Raw genomic sequence first — 21,979 nt, 5'->3', positions numbered from 1 at the left:
TAATTTCATGAAATAGCTTTGCTGGCACAAGGTGAAGGAATGAAGGCTGTTGCCTGCAGGACCTTTGCTTATGCTTTAGCCTTTGGAGCAGTCTGTTGCAAAGACCAGTGAAACAAATCAGAAATTTTTCAATTAAATTCAATGGCTTCTGTGTCAGAAACCAGCTCATTGATGTCTGAGTGCTGATCCCTGGGCACTGCTGGTTTCCAATATAACTATGGTATAACTGCAGATACCTTGAGAGTTACATTTACCTGTGCAGGGTTATTAGAGGGAACAGCTTTTGTGTGAAAATAAGGCCAGAGACAAGCTTATGCTTGAGCTCTAATCTATTCAAAACTCCCTTTTGTAACGGTAAGGCATATCAGTGACATACTTGTGAGGACAATGCAGTTGTGGCTCAGAAGTGACATAAATCCATACACTACACAGGCAGCTCAGCTGGACGTGTCTGACACATTGTGCAGGGCATAAGAGCAGACAGGAGTGCCTCGTGCTGTGGGCAGAGAAAAGCCACTGAGCTGGGGCACACCTCAGTGTGTCCTTGAGCATCCCATGCCCCGTTGTGCCATGGCTGTCTCCTGTTCCAGGCCCTCAGAGCCCCCATGTCCTCACCCTGCCGTGCTCACAGGCTCCCGCACTGTGCATCAGCCAGGGCAGCAGGGAGGGACTCTGCCCATGAGCTCCCAGCCTCAGTTAAATGAGAAGGACTCAGGGAGCAGGGACTGGACAGGCACACCAGCACATCCATGCTCTACTGTGTCCAGGGTCTAATTTAACAGCACGTACACATTTACTGTTCCGTGCAGCAGCGGGAGCAGAACCATCTCTAAAATAAAGCCCTTGTGCAGAGTTGTTGGCACCCAGTCCGACCTGCTGATATTCTCTTTAATCACGTGCAGTGAATGTGTGGTATGTGTGGGGTGGGGGTGGCTGCATACCCAGGGGTGCTGTGTACACATCTATCCTGTGCACAGCTTAATGTTTCTAATGTATGCATTCGGTCTGTCGTTATTGTGATCTTAATAGTCTCCTATTAAGAATTTGCACCAAAAAAAGTACCTGTTTTAATAGACTAGACCCTGGGTTTTCAGCATGGCTTCTCTGCATGGTTTGGAGCAGTAGCAAAGGTCTCTGATGTACCAATACCCAGTGGCCTTGAGGATATCAACAGCAATAACAAGGACTTTATAAAAGAGGGCAGAGGCCATGGAACTGTACAGGGGAAGAACGCAAAGGGCCTGTGAAGATCTATTTCAGTTGAACTGCTATGATGGAAAGGTTGTTATTGTTTTAAATGGTGGGAAAAGCATTCCAACTTTTAATCATGTTAAAATAGCAGAATCTCTACTTGTTTCATCTAGCAGAAAGGCCATCTGCTCTTCAGTGCCAAGGAAAGCATAGTGAATCCTATTATGGGGCTGAGCACAGCAAGAGAAATGGGTAAAATGAAATACACTAGTGGAATACAACTTTATTCAGCCACTGACTAGTCATGTTCAGCTTTATTTTTTGTTCTTAGCTCTTTGGAGCAGATTAGAGAAGGTATCACTTGTGTGGCTGTTTGTGCATGTGTTAGCAGTAAAAAAAAAAAAAAAGGTTTTTCTCTGAATCTTTTTGACATCTCATCTTGTTTAATGGTTTAAATTATCATAAATACAAGTACAACCATGAGGGAAAATTAACTTTGTGGTTAGGATGAAATGCTATGGCCCAGCTGTCTCTGAAGAAATTTTGGATGCCAGGTTCACTCAGTGTCAAACAGCTGCTTTTAATAGGAAAATTAATTTGGCTTTTTTTCAATTTAAGTGCAGTGCAGGAGAAACCAGCATCTCTCACAGGTAGTCGTGCATGTGAGGAGAGCTCTGCCAGATTGCATCATCTGCAAAGGATTAAATAGATCCCCCCTCAAATTCAATGATCTGTTATTTTTAAGCCTGTCTCCTAATGGTGACACATGGATGCTTTATGATTCAGCATTTTCCAAGACATCACAGAATCTTTCAAAGGGGATAAGCATCAATGATTCATGGGCACCACGTTGGGCTCTGTGATGTGTGCAAGGAAGAAGGGAGAGCCAACATTACTGAAAGAGCTGCTCACAAAGTCAGCAACTAAACTGAGAGCTGAACATGCACAATTTGGGTCGTTTTGTTTTTCAGCCAAGGAGAGGTGCCACCTGTACTGTGAATCCAAGGAGACAGGGGATGTGGTGTACATGAAAAGGATGGTGCACGACGGGACCCGCTGCTCCTACAAGGACGCTTACAGCATCTGCGTGAGGGGGGACTGCCTCGTGAGTGTCTGGGGGCTTCTGCAGAGCTCAGTATTGTGAAAGCAATTCAAACTGTACCTTGAGTGTTTCTCTCTGAGCCTGACTAAGTATAATAACACTTTGGGCAATAAGGAGATTTCATTAGGATTATTGTCACAATATTATGTGTGATATTCACAGTTGCCATGCATGTGAGTCGATTCCAAAAGCACCTACCTACACAAGTAATATTTCATGCAGTATTTTAAGATGAACTATTACTATTAGCTTTCAAGGAAAGCTCTCCCTGCTGAGGTTTAGTGGGGGTGGAATGTACAATGAAATAGGAACACACAGCAGCTTTCAAGGAAAGTGGTGTTAGGATATGGCTGATGTGCATTCTCTCGGTATTTGATCGTGCTGTTTTTAAAAGATCAATGACAGTTCCTCTAAGTTGGGATCTGCTGCAGGTCATCTTTCAAAGGAATTGGTATCTGACTAGCAAAACACTGGTAGAGGTGCTTATCCCCATATAGATGCCTAGATTCTCCTGGAATTTAAGGAGCTGTCTTAAGCTGAGGCTGAAGAGCTTTTCCTTAACCATGCTGCTTTCCTTCAGTAAGAGAACCACTGTGAAGCATAATATGAAAATATAATCAGCCAGTTGACAGCTATTATAGGAACTGGAAGTATTAAAATCTGTTTAGGTGTTGATCTTCCAGGAGAATACTACGAGGTGTGCTGCTTTGCTGAAGCAGAATCTGGGGGTTGATATGTAAAGTGAAGGCTCATTTGAATTGAAAAGTGGATAAATAATAATGACTGTTTCTCTCTTTTGTGCACAGAAAGTTGGGTGTGACAGGGTCATAGGTTCCACGAAGCAGGAAGATAAGTGTGGTGTCTGTGGAGGAGATAATTCGCACTGCAAAGTGGTGAAAAGAACATTTTCAAGAGTACCAAAAAAGCAAGGTCAGTGCATCCAGTGTGGTTTGTCCTGTGGAATTCAGGGTATTTTTTCTTGGTCTCTTATGTTTCATGGAAAGTACCACGACAATTATAAATCATTTGCAGCATCATTAATTCCAATAAACAATCAGGACTTACTTCCATACGTGTTTATAATTTGAAAATAAGGCTTCTGTCCAGCGAGCAGTTAAAGCTGCTGATCCCAAGGCCTGTGCACGCATGGCAGAGGGCTTCCCTGCTCCTTGTTGGAGAGCTGTGGACTTGTGCTGCTGATGTCAGCCAGCTGCTCTGTCACTCCAGTGCTGCAATAATGTGTCATCATCAGGCACTGTCAGGCAGGAGGTTGGGTGGTCTCTGTGGCTGCATATGGCACTCAAGCCCATTTTAGTCTGAAGGCAAGTCTGTTGGTGATACTTCAGGCATCTTTCTTCTGACCCCAAGCCCTTTGTCCCTGTTATGTTCCATCACCTGGCACAGAAATGGGAATGGGAATAATGCTGGATTCACTTCATCTTGTTTAATACACCCTGCTTTCAGAAATAAGATTTATTTAAAAGCCTAAAAACCCACCCTGACTGTGGCATATTAATCCATAACTATCTTTTCAAATACCTCAATTTAGGGTACGTTAAGATGTTTGAAATTCCTGCTGGTGCAAGGCATTTACTTATACAGGAAACAGATGCCACCACTCATCATCTTGGTAAGTAACAAGTAGGAACATTTTCAGTCAGAATATTTTTTCTGGTATTTATTTTTGTCTCTGGAGGCTGACAATGTGTTTATACATTTGTTTACCCATTACCCACCCACACCATATACTTTGTCTAAGTATGTTGGTTTAGGAACCTTGTTTGATTTCCCTGTGCTGTATTCCAGGGTGTCCCAGCCAGATCTCTGTGTTGGTATGTGCACGTGTGAAAGCTGCTGGAAGAGGCACTGAGTTACTTCATGGGGTGCAGTGCATTATCTTTGGGGGTGGGAAGTAGATGATCTTCAAAGTCCTTTTCAACCCAAACCATTCTATGGTCGTTGTGTGCATCTTTCGTGCTTCCCACCCTCAGTCATTTCCCAGCTATATCCAGATCTGCTCCAGATTCTGCCCCTCTGCTAACGGTACTGTCACGAGGCTGCCAAATCAATCCAGCAGCTTAGGAGGCAATGGAGATCCACTCCTCCCCAGGCTCTGTAATCAATGGGAAGCAGTGATTAGTAGGCTGCTATTAATTGGAAGTAGATTCACAGTGAATGGCCTGCCAATCACAGTGTGAGTCGTCCCAGCTTCTCCCCGGTGAATGCTTTCCTTCCTGCGCAGGGCAGCCTGGCCCTGTGGATCAGGGAGCAGCCCTCATTCAAAGTTCTGTCGGGGTGAGCTGAGTGCTGTGCACATGGACATGGCGCTCTGTCTTGGCCACTGCTGAGGGAGCAGGATGCTCAAGTAGCTGCCAGAGAGAGAGTGGAGTTAAAATCTGGTGTTACATAACAAATAGTCCCTGCTTCTTCTAACGAGGAGGGCAAATGTTCCATCTCAGGTGAAAACCTGTCCTCATACAAAGGTGGCTGAAGTCTCTCCAGGTGAGGGATGGAGCACTGAAGAGCTGAAGAGAGGAACCAGGCTCTGTGTGCAGTGGCAGGTGTCTGCAGAGCAGCAGGAGCTTAACAGGACTGTGCTGGTGTCAGGACTGGATCTGAGCAGGAGAATTAATGCTGTTTCTAGTGTCACTCTCTCACTGTGGGGACCTGCTGGGGGTTAGCTCAGTAGCCTTTCTCTGATGGAGCAGTAACAGCCCCCTGAGCTGCCTTACAGCATATGAAAGAGCTGAATAGCTCTGGGACCCCCACTGGCTCTCAAATTGGCTCAGATTTGGCCAGTGGATTCAGAAGTTGTTATATGGGAGCAGGCAGCTGGACCCTGTGGTGCAGCTGCATTGGCCTCATTTCTCTGGCGAGGCAGGCTATGAAAAAGGAAAAAAAAAGGACAACTAATGTTCCTGGAGCTGAGCAGAAAAGCATTGACAGTTCAGTGAAACACCTGAAAAAGTCTTTCCAAACCTGTGAGGGAACAGAGGAAAAATGCACATTGGCCTTTTCAGCTTCGTCCACTGGGACATGAGCAGATCAAAACTGGAGAGGAGAAACAAACCTCGTATATTCACTTCTCTTGTGTTGTTCCCAGCTATTAAAAATCGTGAAACGGGGAAATTCATTCTAAGTGAGGACAACTATGTGCCAGACTCCAAAGTATTTATTGACATGGGTGTGGAGTGGGAATATCGGAATGACGACGACAGAGAAACGGTGCAGACCATGGGGCCGCTGCGTCATGGGATAGTTATCCTGGTAAGTCAAATGGAAACCACCTTCCACAGAGCCACAGTGGGCTAGCATATCATTCAGATTCCTCTTGTGAGTTACAAGAACACATCTGCTTCAATTATAAGACAATAGAAGATGTGTTTTAATTCCTTTCTCCCAATTCATTGCTCTGCATGAGGGCTGTTATAATTCAGGGTTATGTGTTGAGCAACCAGCTGTCCTGATTATTTCCTGTGGATGGCATAGCAATCAGCCACTGAGTAAAGACTGCAGTTTATTTATCCTATCTGACATGTGAGCACCAATCAAAAAAAGGTCAGAGTGGTTCATATCAGCTAGATCTAATAGTTCCTTCTCCCATCCATGTTTTGAAAATGTATCCTGCAAAGGCAATGAAATGGGAACACACAGGATTCCTGTGATCCTGGCTCCCTTTGTCAGGGCAAAACCAGTTCCACAGTTCCCAAAACCACCCAAATATATTCTTTTTTTCATTGCAAACTAGCAAACAGTGGACTTCAATTCAGGGGTAAGTTGATTTAGAATCCCTCTGAAAACAACTGTAATGTGTTGATCTGCAGCAGCTGAACTTCAAAGAAAGAATAAATACTATGTTTCCAAAAGACAAATATTTTGCACTTTGTTCAAATGGAGTTCTGTTTTCTTGCATTTGTCTTAGTGCAGTGTGATAACAAAACCTCTTTCTAAATAGTTTATATTTCTGTCAAGATTAAGTAAAGAGCTTTGCAGAATTCCAGGATTATCATAAGAATATTTGTGTTTTATCAGAAATATAAGCAATTTTCTTTGCCGGTTTCACTTATTTCAGCAGTTGAATTTGCTTTGTCTTTTAGTGGAACTATCCGTTATCATTTCGGTACAAAATTTCCTTCCTTTGTGATGGGATATGGAAAAAATTTAGTATCATGATGTCAGTCCAATGCTGGCAAGGAAAATAAGTCTAAATCAACAACAATCTTTCTTAATATGCAGTTTAGAAACTCTGTGTCATAAGGATGGAGATACTTTTTCATCAAGGAAAAAATGTGTTGAGTGCAGCTAAAGGTTGAAATCCCTCTGGGGATGTTTTTTATATGTGAGCCATGATCACTATTTCACATCATCTCACAGAGCTCCTGATATCAGTCTTTCATATTTTTTTTTCATTATATCTCCTTTGCTTATTAGGTGATTCCTCATGGTGGTGCCAAGATATCTTTGACTTACAAATACATGATCCATGAAGATTCCTTGAATGTAGATAACAATAATGTTTTGGAAGAGGACTCATTGTTATATGAATGGGCTTTGAAGAAATGGTCCCAGTGTTCAAAACCTTGTGGAGGAGGTAAAAACAAAACCTCAGATCATGCAAAATTCATTCATTGCCACAAGACATTAGGGAGACCAGAGTATGAGAGGAGTTTTATTTAAGTAATAGATAAATAAATACTGAATGGTGTTAAAATCTGACTTAAATGTTTAGGGGGCAGATCAGATTAATAAGATTAATTTCTGATTTATGGTTATGGAACAGAAAAATTGGACAAATGTGCAAGATTTGGATGAGAGTCTCCAAGCTGTGAAGGTGCCAAACCTCAAGGTGCCATGGGGCAGCCCTTTGTAAATCCACATCCAGTGGTGTGGCTTTTGCAATGTCAGACTCCTTTTTGGGGCCAGATCTGAATGCTGATGCTGTTCCCCAGGCTCATGGTCGGGTTGCAGCACTGGATTGTGGCTAGTCAGGTTTGCAGAATGCTTTTGATATGCTGGGTCTGGCTGTTATTTTCATTAAATATTACTTAAGTGTTATTTTCATTTTCATAGTGAGGCTGCACCTTGAGTGCTGAGTCCAGTTCTGTCCCCTCAGTTTGGGAAGGATGTTGAGATTCTTGAACATGTCCAGAGAAGGGCAATGAGGTTAGTCAGGGGCTTGGAACATGAGCCCTGTGAGGAACGGCTGAGGGAGCTGGGGGTGCTCAGCCTGGAGAAAACGAGACTCAGGGGTGACCTCAGCACTCTCTACAGCTCCTGAAAGGTGCCTGTGCTCAGGTGGGGTTGGGCTCTTTCTCCAGGCAGCACTGACAGAACCAGAGGACAGTCTCAAGCTGCACCGAGGGAAATATAGGTTGGATATTAGGAAAAACTTTTTTACAGAAAGAGTGATGAAGTTCTGGAATGGTCTGCCCAGGGAGGTGGTGGAGTCCACATCCCTGGATGTATTTAATAAAGCCCTGGATGTGGCACTGGGTGCCATGGTTTAGTTGAGGTGTTAGGGCTGGGTTGGACTCGATGATCTTGATGGTCTCTTCCAACCCAGTGATTCTGTGATTAAAGGAGAGAGAAATATAGGGGGTGAGCAATTTTGGGTACTAAATTTGCATTGCAAATCTTTATTCAGTGCAGCTTACCCCTACTTTGGTAGCACGTTCATTTGCAATTCCTACTGCAACCCTTGACAGAATTTGTGCAGTTCCTCTGAAACTCAAGCCCTGTGTGAGATGTGCCAGCTCTTAGAGTAAGAGCAGTGTCTCTCCCCAGGCTACCAGTTCACCAAATACGGCTGCCGCAGGAAGACGGACCACAAGATGGTTCATCGGAGCTACTGCGAGCTGATCCAGAAGCCCAAACCCATCCGCAGGGTGTGCAACCTCCAGGAGTGCTCCCAGCCCATGTAAGCATCCCTGCCCCCAGCACTGTTCCCTGGAGGTGCAAGGGGCATCACACCCAGCCAGCATTGTCCCCTCAAGGAAGGTGGCTTTGGCTTCACCTTCATGGCCATTACAGAGGCCCAGGACTGTGAGGATCTCATGCTCTGTTCTGCTCATAGAAATATTCTTTATGGTTCCTTATGAAATAAGCTGTATTAGAAAAGAAGTGCTGTCCTGATCCAGACTTCTGTGTTCAGGCCATCTTGAGGTGATACAAAATAGACATAAATTCAGTTTATACCAGTGGATTTAACACAGTGTGAGTTAACCATGTCAGAGCAAATTTACAGAGTGCTGCAGAAGACAACCAGTGTCAATGTCCAGTCTCTCAAATCCAAATTTTCATAAATTTGTAAATTTAAAATAAACAGCATATTTCTGTACATTTAAACACTGGGAAAGTAGTTGACCTGTTAAATTTCTCTGGCTGCCCTTGTATAGCATGAAATGCCTGTTGTACCTTCATTTCTGCTCTACATAGTCAACTGTTATAAATATTTTAATTCACATTTTACAGGTGATTTTTTTTTGACTGACAGCAGGTTATTCCTGCCACATGTAGGACTAATATTCTTTGTGCTACTACTGCAACAAGAAAGGAATATGCTGATCCCAGCTTTTATCTCTGGGGACCAAGTGTAGGTTCCAGGAATCACAGCAAATAAATAGAACATACCACACAATATTTCCTAACTTCCTTTCAAAAAAAAAAAAAATTGAAAGAGAGCAAAGGCAAGAAACTGTGCCCCATAAACTCTGCATGGGTCAGGGTTGAACATTTATTTATTGGAAAGCTAAAGTAATGACCTAACTGTACCTCAGGCTCTCTGGGAAGGACTGTATCCTCCTTTCAGCTGCAAATATAATTGGGCCCAGGTACCACAAAGGCTCAATATGATCCTAAATTGTACTTGGATCCCTGAAGTTTCAGTTAGCTCTGTTTCCATAGAATGTCATCCAAGCATTTTGCTCTTGTACATAGGAGAGGCAATTATTAAGGAGTTTTACAAAGCTCTGGGACATCCCCTACACTAATATGCTGCTTCTTCACTTTTGGGAAAAAACTCATCTTTGTCTCAGAAGTCACCTCAGTATTCCTGGCTTCACAGCTCTTGCATTTCTTCACAGCTGTGTAATTTCTGTAGGTTACAAAGAGAAAGTTGGGAGAAATTGTTACTTTCTGATTAACTGGAATGTGTAGTGCAGTGCCTTGTACTATTTTTTGACCATTTTGAAACCTGGGATTATATGAGTACTTCAGGACAATTCCTTCAAGCTCAGGGTGTTTCTCCAGGCTATGTATATTTTTTTAGTTAAGTTTACCCCATGAATATTGTTTACATGGAACAATATTTCCATCTTGCAGATCTCTGCACTCTGTAAATATTTATAGACTGCTGTATGTCTTCACTTAATTATAACCAAGCTTCCAGTAGTCTAGGTAAACTTCCTTTGGTGCTGTGTGTCCCTGTTGCTCTTCTCTAAGTCCTTTACAATTTGTATCTGTAATTAATGAGTCGGTTTAGGTGATCAGTGAGGGTTTCAACTACACCACATTACCATAGATTTCATTTCTCAGTGGCCAAACGGATTTAGAAATTATGAACTCGAACTTTCTGGTTTTCAGTGGAGTGTTGCCTTCCCCCAGACCAAATGATTATGATGATGAGTACCCAGGTCTGCCCAAGCTCAGCACTCACAGCACTGGGTTTGCCAGTGCTTCAGCAGATTGAGTCTAATATGGCCAGGGATATGGTCCATGGAATGCCCAGATGTGGTCCAGGCAGAAGCTGCATTTCTAGCCCAGATGTTTTGGCTTCACTCATATGGGAACCAGCTGGTTCATATTGCATTATGAGACAAGGCACATCTCATGTGCCCAGACCTGGGAAGCTCAGCAGCACCCTTGGGTGGCTGCTTTTGACATAAAAGTGGCCACATTTTTATGTGCAGTCTTGGAAAGGGCAGCTTAAAATCACAGCAAATACACCGAAGTAAGAATAATGCTTATCTTGGAGATAATGAGAAAGAGTAATATTGAAGGTCGGGGTCCTATTAATGACATTTCAGGGGCAGTCAAATAACTCTCACCATAACTAATTTTTTTTTTTATATTTTCTCCTTTTGTCCATATTAGAACTAGTATTAATATCATGTTAAACCTGTGTTTAAGAGTTACAGATCAACAGTTTGAATTTTACTCTGCTCACTCTCTTTTCACCAATCCAGATGGGTTACAGGGGAATGGGAGCCCTGCAGCAAATCCTGTGGGAAGACAGGGTATCAGGTCCGGTCTGTGCGCTGCATCCAGCCCCTGCACGACAACACAAATCGCTCTGTCCACACCAAGTACTGCAACAACGACCGCCCAGAGGGCAGGAGGCCCTGCAACAGGGAGCTGTGCCCGGCACAGTGGAGAATAGGATCCTGGTCACAGGTCAGTCTCTTTCTGGAGGTCTCAAACAACTCATTTGTGTCTGGGCGGAATGAGCATGACAAGTAATGCCACCTCTGTATTTGTGAATAGATGGCTCTGTGAATAGATGGCTTGCATGTACAGTTGTTTGTTTATTTCTCAGACCACAGCTCATTCTTGGAGTATTTCACAATTACCTGTGTACCTCAAGAAGCAGTGAGTGGCTCTTCTTCATGCTTCATTACTGTAGGTACTGCAGTGCCTCGAATAATGAACCACGTAATCTCAAATCAAAGGGCAGTTTAAAATTGAAAAGCTAATTTCTGATCTGTTGTTTCCAGAGGGTGGCTGGGGTGTAACTGCTGCCTGTCCTTTCAGTGCTCTGTCAGCTGTGGCAATGGCACCCAGGATCGCCCGGTCCTGTGCCGCACCAGGGACAATGCCATCGGCCTGTGCAAGGAGAATAAACCAGAGACCGTCAGGATTTGCAGACTACCTCCATGTCCCAGTAAGGGCTTCTCTTCAATAGCTTCTGTTACTTGTTGAAAAAAATAATTATTTACTTATTTGCAATGCCTTCATTGAATTGATACTTATGTGCTACACCTGCCCGGGTCGGGGCACTTCTCCATAGTCCCTGTTTTGAGTAGAATTCCAAATGTGGAGCTGCTGTGTGGCCAATAAGCTTCTTGGGCACTCTTCTCCTGCTGGGGAGCACTGCTTGGCCCAGGACAGCCTGAGAGCCTGGGGCAGACCTCAGCACAGTGCTGATGGCCAGATGGGCCAGCAGCCAACAGCTGTCCTGGGAGAGGAGCAGTACCTGAGTCCAGCCCTGCACCCCTGAGATCTGTGGGGCTTGGCAAGGGCCAGCTGTTGGGGCTGCTGGGCTGTGGCTAACCAAGGATGCCTCTTTGCTTTCCCCACCCCCACCAACAGTTCCAGGCTTCTTTTTCATTCCAACAAACACAAGTTTTCTGCAGGGGTTATCTAACTCAGTTTTTAGAAGCTGTAATTAATTTGTTCCTGCTTCATCCAGGGCAATAAGGCCTTTATCCTTGTTAGCTTTTCAACTGTTTGCAAATGATACTTGTGAGATCATTTCACATATTCCTATTATTAAGTCATTCATATTTTTCTTTTTTTCCTGATGTATTTCTCAGGGTAGCTTTTGATTTCTAATTAATTAGAAGCAAGCTGTCAATTACAGTCTCCAGTACAAAGATTTTAATGAGGCACTGTAACTAAACTAGACTTCATGTCTCTGGGGATGTGTGACACTGCCATGAGAAGTGCTGCTGGAGAACTGGCCCTTGGGCTGTCTTCAGTGTTGGCTTTGAAGTGCTGGGCATGAGCTGTAGCATCCTCCCCAAACAGCACCTTTTGCCCAAAATCACACAGCTTGGTTGTAATCCTTCCATGGGCCCCTTCACAACTGAAGCCCACTCACTCTCTGAGCTTGTCCCCTTCTGACAGGACAACAATTTAATGCTGCCTAACATATCTTGTGTTCCATCTTTTTTTTTTCCTCTATTCAAGGAAACGTTTCTGATCCTTCAAAGAAAACCTACATGATACAATGGCTGTCAAGACCCGATCCAGACTACCCCATCCAGAAAATATCTTCAAGTAAAAGACCCATTTATAACTCTGCCTTTGCCCCTAAATGCATGCCACATCGAATGTGGACTTTGCCTTTTGCTCTCTTCTTCTCTCTATGCGGAAAGTTCCCTTGACTTTGCCAAGTTTAAATCTTGGGCTGAATCTGTTTTTTCACACCAGGCACTCGGTGCTCGGTGTCTTTCTTCTCTGGAGCTTGCGTAGCACTGGTGGTGGAGGTCTTGAAGTGTTGGATGTGTGAAGTTGGATCTCCACAGTATGTTGCAGTCCTCTGAAAGGGAGCTGGGATCGGTTTGCTTGTTGCTTGGTGGTGGTGAAAAAAGGCTCTTACTGGTTCCTGATGTTCAGTTTGATAGTAAAACTGAGAACTTATTGTGAATGTGATCACATCACAATAATGACACCTTGTAGTGCTAAAGTTCTCCTTTATCTAAAAACCTGAAATCTCATAGCTCTCCAGCTTCAGTTCGCTGACAGGGTAGTCTGATGAGTGGAAGAATTTTTTCATTCCATTTTCCTTTGTGGTGCTGTTGCTTTCCTCACCCTTGCTGCTCATTTTGTATTCCTGACCCTCACCTTTACGTTTGTGATGCGTGGAGGGCTCACTGGGAAGCAGAAGCTGAGTTTCTGTCGGTACTTTCCCCGCTGCTCTGATGCCGTTGCTCTCGCCAGACTCCCGGTGGTCATTTGGAAGGTTTTTTCTCGAGAAAAGCTGCATTCATTTTCTCCATCGCACAATTTTTGCCAGTTTTGCGCTTTTTCACTTTAGAAACAAACCCAAAGCAGAACAGGCGTGGTCCATGGTGAAGGTGGCGTGGTGGTGTTTCCCTTAACGTGGCGGAGGCAATATGACGTTTTCATTGACTACGATGTCTCCAGCTGCTCAGCATGGAGCTGTTTATACTCATTACATCTCTGGTCTTTTTTCACCATGTGCATGTCTGACTTGACTGGTACGGTTGTGTGTGTGTGTGTGTGTGTGTGTGCGCGTGTGTGCTTTTAGATGTGTCAACTGGCAAACATAACAGTGTGAACTACTACAGAATTACCTCAATTTTTATTGCTTTTTTTGCTTAGGAGATGAATTTTAGAAAAATGCCTTAATGTTGAAATGTAAATGGCATTAATTTACCAGATCCAGCTTTAAATATGATCAGTACACTGGTACCTTGAGTTAATCTTCATATGGAGTGTTTTTACTTGAACGATGACTATTGGAAGGCAGTAAATTAAATTGGAGGTTGATTTGCACAGTGCATATCCATATCTTCATTGAGACAGGATTGTGGCCTGACTTACTGAAATTTGACTGGCATTCGTGCTTCACCTTCCGTGTTTGTGTTGAAGATTTGGAATTCAAAAGTCATAAACTTCTTTGTGACAGTCAGTACCAATAGTAGAAATGTAAAACTGCAGTCTTGGAGCAAAATACTACCTTATTGCTTTGATAATATTTTTTGGAAAAGTGGCATTTTTGAATCTTTGGGTCGTCAACAGTGTAGCACTTCAAACTTGTCATTATCATGTGATCACATAATTAAATTTTGCTGTTAATATTTCCTGAAACATGTTAACAATTTACATGACAAGGTGAAAAAGCAAAGACACGTATCTGGCACTGAATACTGTTATGTAAAATAATCGGTGTTTAACTGTATAAATATATTCATGACTGTTACCTTTAAATAGACAATGTTTAGTGATGTTTCAAGAGATGGGTGGCTATAGAGAATGGTGCAATAAGGTATCTGGGCATTGTGCACTATGTCTATATGCACTTTGGTTTATCAGGGATATTTTATTAGTGTTTTGTATGTATTTAACATAATATTAAAGATGTGCCAATTCAGTTTGCTTTTCAATATTTTTTTATGAGACTAATGTGTACCAAAGTGACTGTGAAACTGATTTATTTTTTTCTTACTGATGTTTTGAATATATACTTCCAGTCTGTCATGCATACTGCAAGTAAAAATAAATAAAAGTTCAGCAAATCTGGATATTTTGGTTTGGATAGAGGATCAAAATTTCATTCTGGCATTGAGAAGTTGCAGAGTTTATTTATATGACTTATCAGATGTCACTAAACATATTACATAATGCAGTTTTATCTCCATGTATTATTAAGCTTGACATTGCATATTTTTGTTAGGAAAAAAGGCATTTTTCTAAAGGTGCTGTTACTGATTCTTACAAAGCCAAGAACAGACTTGCCTTGTTAAAATCACAGTTAAATATTATATCTCTTGGCTTTTATTATGGAAACCATTTGGAGGAAGATGCATAAGGGTCATGCATCACAAGGCAAAATGTCCAAAGGGGACTCTTATGGGGCATGTAAAGATATATATAAATTATATAGGCACATTCAGGCCTTTGTATGGAGCTCTGCATGCAGGTATGAACAGTTCCAGCTCTTAAAGGCTGGTTTGAAAATCTCTTCAAAACCAAGATACTATTCTTATGTTCCTAAGGAAGGAGTCATTCCTAATCTCCAGCAGTATTTCAGTTTAATATTTGAAAAATATGAAAAATACCTGGCACATTCTAAAGTAGGAACTAGAATTTTGCTTTTCTGCAACAAAAGCAACAATCAGAGCATAGATGCAACGTACAGGAGGTGTTTTCACCCGCCTCAGCCAGCCACTAGCATTTTAAAGCAGCAGCACCAGCTATTAGTTTATTTTGGACTGATATGTTTGCCAATGAAACACCCACGATGCCCTGTTTTGTTAACTGAGGATGAGTGAAGAGGTGGCACCCACGCTTTCCAAATCCCCTTGGCATCGCTGAACCTGCTCTGCTTCTCTCCTTTGCTGTGAGGGTGCTGACACAAGCTAGTGCTTGTAGCAGGAGGGTGAAATGTGACTCCAGATCAGGCTGAGAACACTGTCTCACATCGGGTGCACTCCAAATAAAAGCGAGTAATTGGAGTTACTCACCCTTTACTGTAAGAGTAGGTGGAAATGTGGTAAGAGCAGGGGGAGAGTGACAAGTGATTTCATCTCTGTCTCAGCATTCTGGTCACAGAGAAGATGTTTTATTAGTGGTGATGCCAGGTGTTGGTCAGCCTGCTTTTCTCCTCAGCCCTCTCCTCTCCTACAAGTCCTCTGACTCTTCTCTCAGCATGGGCTGCATGTTGGGAATTTTCCTTCACTGCAGAGCCTGGCTCCATTATTTCATCCTGGAGGCACAGGAGCTGAGGGGTGTCTGTGTGGGATAGAGGACAGGCAGCTTTCTCTCCAAGGAGCCTGCTAGACCCTCACCATCCATTTCCCACCAATTCATACAGTCCTCTGCCTCCCATGAGCAGAAATCACAAGGGCTTGGGGAATCTCTGAGTAGGCTTCTGTTTATGTTTCTCAGGCAGGAACACTTTGACCATTTCACCTTTAATGCCTCAGCCTACAATTTGCCACCTGCATTTGAGCATGATCAGGATCTACCATAACACCTCTATTATAGTGCAGATTGTTTTAACAGCTATTGAGAGCTTAAAGCTTATTGATTATCATTTTTTCTCTTTTATTACAGTCACTGACACAAAAATCAGGACTTTTACTGAGTCTCCCAGTTGTTAATGGGCTGGCTTGGCCCCATTGCACTGGAGTTTGTTGTACCAAAGATATCAGCTCCCTTCTAGGAGGAGTAGAAAAGCCTCATGGCACCACTTTTCTCTCAAACAAGAGTCATGCTGAGAAAACACTGCTATTTTCAGAGTAGAGGTACCTGGCAATAATATCACTCAGATTAGTGGAGATGGATTAATTCTGAGAATTACACACATCAAAATAGACACTCCTGAGACAGTCTGGATAAATATGTTACCCCTGACTGTGGTTAGTCACTGTTTGGTTGCAGAAAAGCATTAAAAGGAGCAAATAGCGAAAAAATAGATTTCTTAATATAAAACTTCATGACTTTGTGGGAGTTCAGTGTAGTTTTAGCAAGAACACAGCTCAGTCAGTGTGTTTTGAAGTTTAAACCAAGACAGTAACACAATTCATTGTGGCTTCACGGTCTTCAGGGTAGAGCTTCCACGATGTGAAGGCAAAAATTCGAGTGTGATGGTCTAGAGCTTGGATGGGGCTGGTACATATAGTTCAGATCACCTTTTGCAACTCTTGGAGTTGACTTTTAGTTTGAATATAAGCCTGCTTCTGCTTGTAGAAGGCTCATTTGCCAGTTTCCCAACCCACTTTAAATATCAAACCCTCTGCCCACTGCCAAAGCTTCAGCTGTGTTTCTTTTTCTGCTTAATGTGAAGATGCTCTTTATTTATCTGTTCCCTTTTTCTCTTTCAGAAGATCATTGTCAAGGAGACAAGTCAATGTTTTGTCGCATGGAGGTTCTCTCCCGTTACTGCTCCATTCCTGGGTACAATAAGCTGTGTTGCAAGTCCTGCAACATGTACAGCAACGTAACAGAGGACGGCAATGTAACCAATGCCAATGTAAATAAGAATAATGTCATTGAGGAGGAGCTCCTGACAACCCTCAGCCCTCCTGTGGGAGTGTCCACCACACAGTCTGCCACCAGCCCTCCTCTGCTTCCCAAAACACGTGCACCCCCTTCCAATGCAACTGAGGAGCACCCAGAAATCAATGCAGTGGATGTTCCCTACAAAGTTGATGGGTTGGATAACGAAGTACCACAGCACAACATCATTACACGGAGGAGGCCTTATGAAAGGACAAGGAATCAAAGAATTCAGGAGCTGATCGCTGAGAAAATGAAAAAAGAGACTCTTAGGAAAATAAACTAAAATGGAAATATGGCACAAACAACATTTTTCTCTTATAGAGATGTTACCAACATCATAGTATTGGCCATCGTAAAGACTACGAATGGGGAAAAATCAAAGTGGTGCTATGGCAGAGATACCAAATTCTCAAGCCTACTATAAATGGAAATGAGAGATTGTTTCATAAGTGCTAATCTGAACACTTTGATGGCTAGGTTAGGTGTACAGGGTACGGCAGAGTATTAGTGCAATATCCCTACAGTGTCCCACTGAATCCAAACAAACCATAGTACTTAGGTCAGGTTAGCAGGTTTCTCAGCTACAGGCTCTTTAAAGTCTTCTATGCCTATATAAAACTGCTTGGGAATAGTAATGGGAGTCACACTTAGTATGGCAGAAAGCAGTCCCAAGACATAATAAATCCCTTTAACTCTGACAAGCGGGGGGTCAGCACTCCTGTGATGCTTCTGTGCCTTGCACAAACCCTGGCACTAACACAGCCAGCTTCGGGAAGGCTCTTAGGACATGCCAGGCTTGGTTTGGCTGACCTTGGCAGAGCTGCCTCTGTGCTCACAGCTCGGCATGTGCTCACGTAGCTTCCTGAACCAGGACTGGGTAAGAAAGTACAGAGAAAATTCTATAGCCATATATTTATGTGTAAAGTAAAAACTGACAAACAGTAGTTTACATACTTCCATAAACAATTTCAAAGGATTCTCCTCTTGGACACATGCAAGTCATTTAGTAGGGTAGATCTGGCCAACTTGGACTGACAACATCCTAGTCTTTCTGTTTACAATTATCCATATTTTTTATAATCTTTAAGTTCCTGTAATGCAACAGCCTCAGTGATCCTTATTGGTTGGTGCTTTTTTATTGGTCTGATTTTTTTTTTCTACCCACATTCTGTTTAACTTAAAGATGACTGGATTCTTGTTGTCTTTTCTTTGGTGCTTTGTTAAAACAAACCCTTTTTTTTTCCCCACATAGGATGCAGTTATTTTTGAGGAATTAATTTTGTATTATCTTCCTTTCCTTAGGACAGCTTTATTGGTGCAGAAATGAACAACTGTTTGCTGTGCCCATACATGAACACACACACACACACACACACACACACACACACACACACACGTGTGTGCATTCACAGCACCAGGTCTGCTAGAAAACTTTTAGATGTGTAACCTGACAACCCTTTGAGTACTTTTTTTCCCCTAAGGGTCATCATGGTTTTCATAAATCATTTTGAGTTGCTGGTTGGAGAACAGAAGATGAACTCAGCTTGGCTCTAACACTGCTTAGACAGAGAGCATGGACTGGTTCTTCCTGTGGGTGGCATCTGAACAGATTTTTTCCTGGCTTGGATTCTTCCATTTGTTTCTTCTTTGCTGGTAAATCTCCTGCAGAGCCCAGGGCTTCCCTGAAATCCTCTCTTTACCACTAGGTAGGTTTGGTGGCTCCAAGTTCATATTTTCCAGTCTGAGAGGAAGATCTCACCCTCCAGCTTGAGTTGGTCCTGGTTTGAAGCAGCACCAGCAATAAGCCCATATATAGAGTCACAAAATCATTGGGAATGTGCTGCATTCCCAGCAATGTGTGAGCTCTTCTCTGGCCCAGCTGCTGGCAAAGAGCTTCACAGGTATTGCAAGGTGAAGCACATGTGACTCCCTGTGACCTACCTTCTGCCCTTGACCACCACGACTGAATAAACTGCCCAGTCTCCTCTTCCAAACAAGCCATTCCTGCTGGAAAGGAGGCAAGAGCCTGCAGGAGCCTCAGGCTTCACAGCACCTTCATGTGGGACTGTTTTGGCCTGAACTGTGGCCAGAAGTTTTTGAAGCACAAGCCTGGTCTAAGAAAAATTCTCCATGGAGATACTAGCCCAAGCAGAGATGGAATGTTTTCAGCTGGGATCGTGGCATCAAGTGCCCCTTCTTACACAGGACCAAAGTGATACACTTGGAGCAGCTCAGTGCAGGGATGAAAGATACACTGAAGACCAGGAAGACTGGGAAGCCCAACATGCCTGCTAAGAGTCCAGAACATTAGGAAACATCTCCTGGGCCAAGCAGACGTGGCTGCAGATGTGGAAGAAGCAGCCAGCACAAGCAAAAATCTGTTCTGGTTTGGAGAAGTAAAACTCAGGCTGTGCAGTTTGGCAGCACAGAGTTCCACCACAGATTTTCACTCCTGGGACATGGAGTGTTCTCCTGCAGTCAAAGGGTGCTTGTCCTTGGTGCCCTGTCCCAGCCCTGCTCCGTGGCCTGCCAGCTGTCACACGGCTACAGTGTGCAGGCAAGCCCCAGGAGCCTCATGCCAAGGGATTTATGGTTGCCTACAGATGGGACAAGTTTTAATAACAATGTAGGGTCAGGTCACATCTGTGCACAGCAGCAATGTAGTAATGAGCATTGAAGGGGAAAAAAAACCCCACCATTCTATTTATAAGCAAGGAAGATGTGTCTAAATCAACATCATTCCAGCTGCTGTGCCATGGGAGACACAAGCTGTAGCCAGGCTCCCAGCCTGTAGTCACAGCATTTCTTGCCTTCCATGTTTCCTTTACACAGATGTGGTTTCTATAAAACTCATCTTTTCCCCTTCAAGTTAATATCCTTTTAGCTCCGTGGACAATAAAAATAAACCACAACCCCCAGCTTTTTTGCAGACTAGGAAGCTCACCCAAGCATGTGAAACTTAGGAAAAATTTTTACAAACCCAAAGATAGAAAGGGTTGGAGCTGGATTTATGCAGATGGGGAGGTAAAAGTTTGCTGCCTGGAAGGTACCAGTCTTACCCTCTGGGCCTTTTTCAAGACCCATTGCTCTGATCCCCTGAGGTAACTCATCTAATATATTCTGTTCTGCCCTAGCTTCTGGAATAGGCTTAGTCAACCAGGCAGTGTGAAAAAATACCACGGGAGGCAGTGCTCACAGCTCAAAAAAGCATTTTTCCAGATAAAGTGGAGAGTTCTGCTGCCTCAGGGAGCAGGAACTGCCTCCTGGAAGGCTGGCCTGGTGCTATGTTAGGTCCAGTGTTCATTAGGAACCCAATGCAATGCCTGGTGGCATCTGCATTTTGGAATGGCTTGTTCCCTTCTAAGTCTAACCTTCTGGGAGATTTAATTTGATTTGTTTCTCAGTGGTTTAAATTCAACTGAATATTTCTCCAGCTGTTTTTTGGGAGGAACACTAAACTACTTGAAGCAGCAGCTTCAGACTACGTTGCTCAAGACATCGAGAGGCTGATGGACTATCTCTTTAAGGAGCAGGAGCCACCAGCTGCCTTCTCTTCACACTCTTCCTGTATGAGAAGGAGGGAAGTTAAGTCTCTTCAGACCAGAAAAGATGCCTCCTTTTCAAGATGCCATGGGTTCTTCAGAAGGTGGTTTTTTTCAGCAGTTCCCCAAGAATGTGTACATCACTTCTACTGGAAAACACAACCCCAGGCTCTATTTATAAAGAAAAAGCAGCCCCAGACAAAAGGTGGAGGTTTGCTCTCCTGAGCTGATCTCATTTCTGTGTCATACAGTGGAAAATTTGGTCATTTTTTTGTTTGAACTTTGACAACTGTTTCATCTTCTCTACAATGCTGTAATTGGCCAAGAGCATCATCACAGTGGATCTTCTGTAACGGGTTTGCTGTTGCTCAGGTGCTGCATTTTCAGATGTAACAATCAGAAAGCGATATTTTAATGTAACCTAATCCCCAGAAACTAAAGCAGGTTTATAAACAAATCTATTCCTGCAGAGACCATCTCAGAGATCTGAGACATAATGTGCTCCCACGAAGCAATGTATTTATGATCTAACCTTGAAGGTACAGTTTTCTCAATTGTCATTTTCTGGTTGTCTAAACTTAAAATCCAAATGACAGCCTCTCATGAAAAAAAAAAATCCCAAACAAATTCTGGTTTCTTTGGCTTCAGTCATCTGCCATTTTTTCACCATCATTTCTTAAAAAAATTCTGTTATCTGTTGTGAACGCATCACTTTTTATATTCATATATTCATTCAATATTTAGAGTCTCACAACACCTCCATAGAATGCTTTCAGATATTTTGAGAATTCTAGAAATGGTGCTTTACCAGTACTCAAAGGGTTTTTTGTTTTATTTTATTACATAATGCATTTAATGTCTTATTTACTCACCTACAATGCACAGTATTAGCTATGTTCATCTGAATATCTATATGCAACTTCCATTCACTTACATATGCCTTAACAGAAATTGCAATAAATAGCCATTTCTTGTATATTAAAAATGTATATACAAATTAGAATCTTTAATTTTATAATTTATTAAATTCAAATGTCTGTGTTCTTTTGCAAAAAAAAAAAAAAAAAAAGTGTTTGGCTTTTCCCTGTGCTTTTTTCATTGAGTCAATGTTACACAGAGATGCTAGAGGAGGAAGAACCAGTATCTTCAGATTCAAAACCAATTCAATTTCTACAACTTAATGAGGTGGGATTGGGATACATTTGCTGCCAAAGTCCTACATCCTTGTTACAACATCCATTATCCAAGGCTAAATATCATGAAGTCACTGGACCAAAACCTCAGTTGATAACTGCACAGAAATTAATCAAACTCACTCAAACCTGCTTGAGGCCCAAATCCATCCTGGTCCATGTATCATCTTTTTAAAAGCTCAGTTATTTGGGCTTCTATTCAGGACGGATGAGTGAATTCTGCTTTGCATGTCCTATTGATAAAGTAATTGCTTCTTTCCATGAAATTCTTTTGCACACATTCTCCTGCCGTATCCTGCACACACATAGCTGAGTTCCCTTTAAAGCATAATTGAGTCTTTCTCATCTGATTGAAGTTTTTTGCTTGAGGATTTGAAAAATCCCTGCTTACTGTGATTATTCAGTGAGCACCACGCAGTGCATTCAAGTCCAGCATTCTTTAATCACGTAACAAGCCACCTCAACACTTTCCATCTGGAAAA

The 21,979-nt window shown here is 42.7% G+C and overlaps 1 protein-coding gene across 1 annotated transcript in view; it reads left to right on the top strand.

Moving 5' to 3' along the window:
* The window catches only part of ADAMTS2 (ADAM metallopeptidase with thrombospondin type 1 motif 2), a 174,743-nt gene extending 153,412 nt beyond the window's left edge, over positions 1 to 21,331 (top strand). The window contains exons 13-22 of the mRNA XM_068205862.1: positions 2,163 to 2,296; positions 3,100 to 3,223; positions 3,843 to 3,923; positions 5,397 to 5,560; positions 6,725 to 6,884; positions 8,078 to 8,210; positions 10,477 to 10,684; positions 11,042 to 11,171; positions 12,200 to 12,289; positions 16,585 to 21,331. Of these exons, the coding sequence (XP_068061963.1) occupies positions 2,163 to 2,296; positions 3,100 to 3,223; positions 3,843 to 3,923; positions 5,397 to 5,560; positions 6,725 to 6,884; positions 8,078 to 8,210; positions 10,477 to 10,684; positions 11,042 to 11,171; positions 12,200 to 12,289; positions 16,585 to 17,045 (1,685 nt within the window). The 3' untranslated portion in view covers positions 17,046 to 21,331. The remainder of the gene's footprint in view (positions 1 to 2,162; positions 2,297 to 3,099; positions 3,224 to 3,842; positions 3,924 to 5,396; positions 5,561 to 6,724; positions 6,885 to 8,077; positions 8,211 to 10,476; positions 10,685 to 11,041; positions 11,172 to 12,199; positions 12,290 to 16,584) is intronic.
* Positions 21,332 to 21,979: the final 648 nt, after the last annotated feature.

This window comes from Anomalospiza imberbis, chromosome 15, assembly GCF_031753505.1.
Source record: "Anomalospiza imberbis isolate Cuckoo-Finch-1a 21T00152 chromosome 15, ASM3175350v1, whole genome shotgun sequence".
Classification (NCBI taxonomy): Eukaryota; Metazoa; Chordata; class Aves; order Passeriformes; family Viduidae; genus Anomalospiza; species Anomalospiza imberbis.
This window is presented reverse-complemented; position numbering and strand designations above follow the sequence as displayed.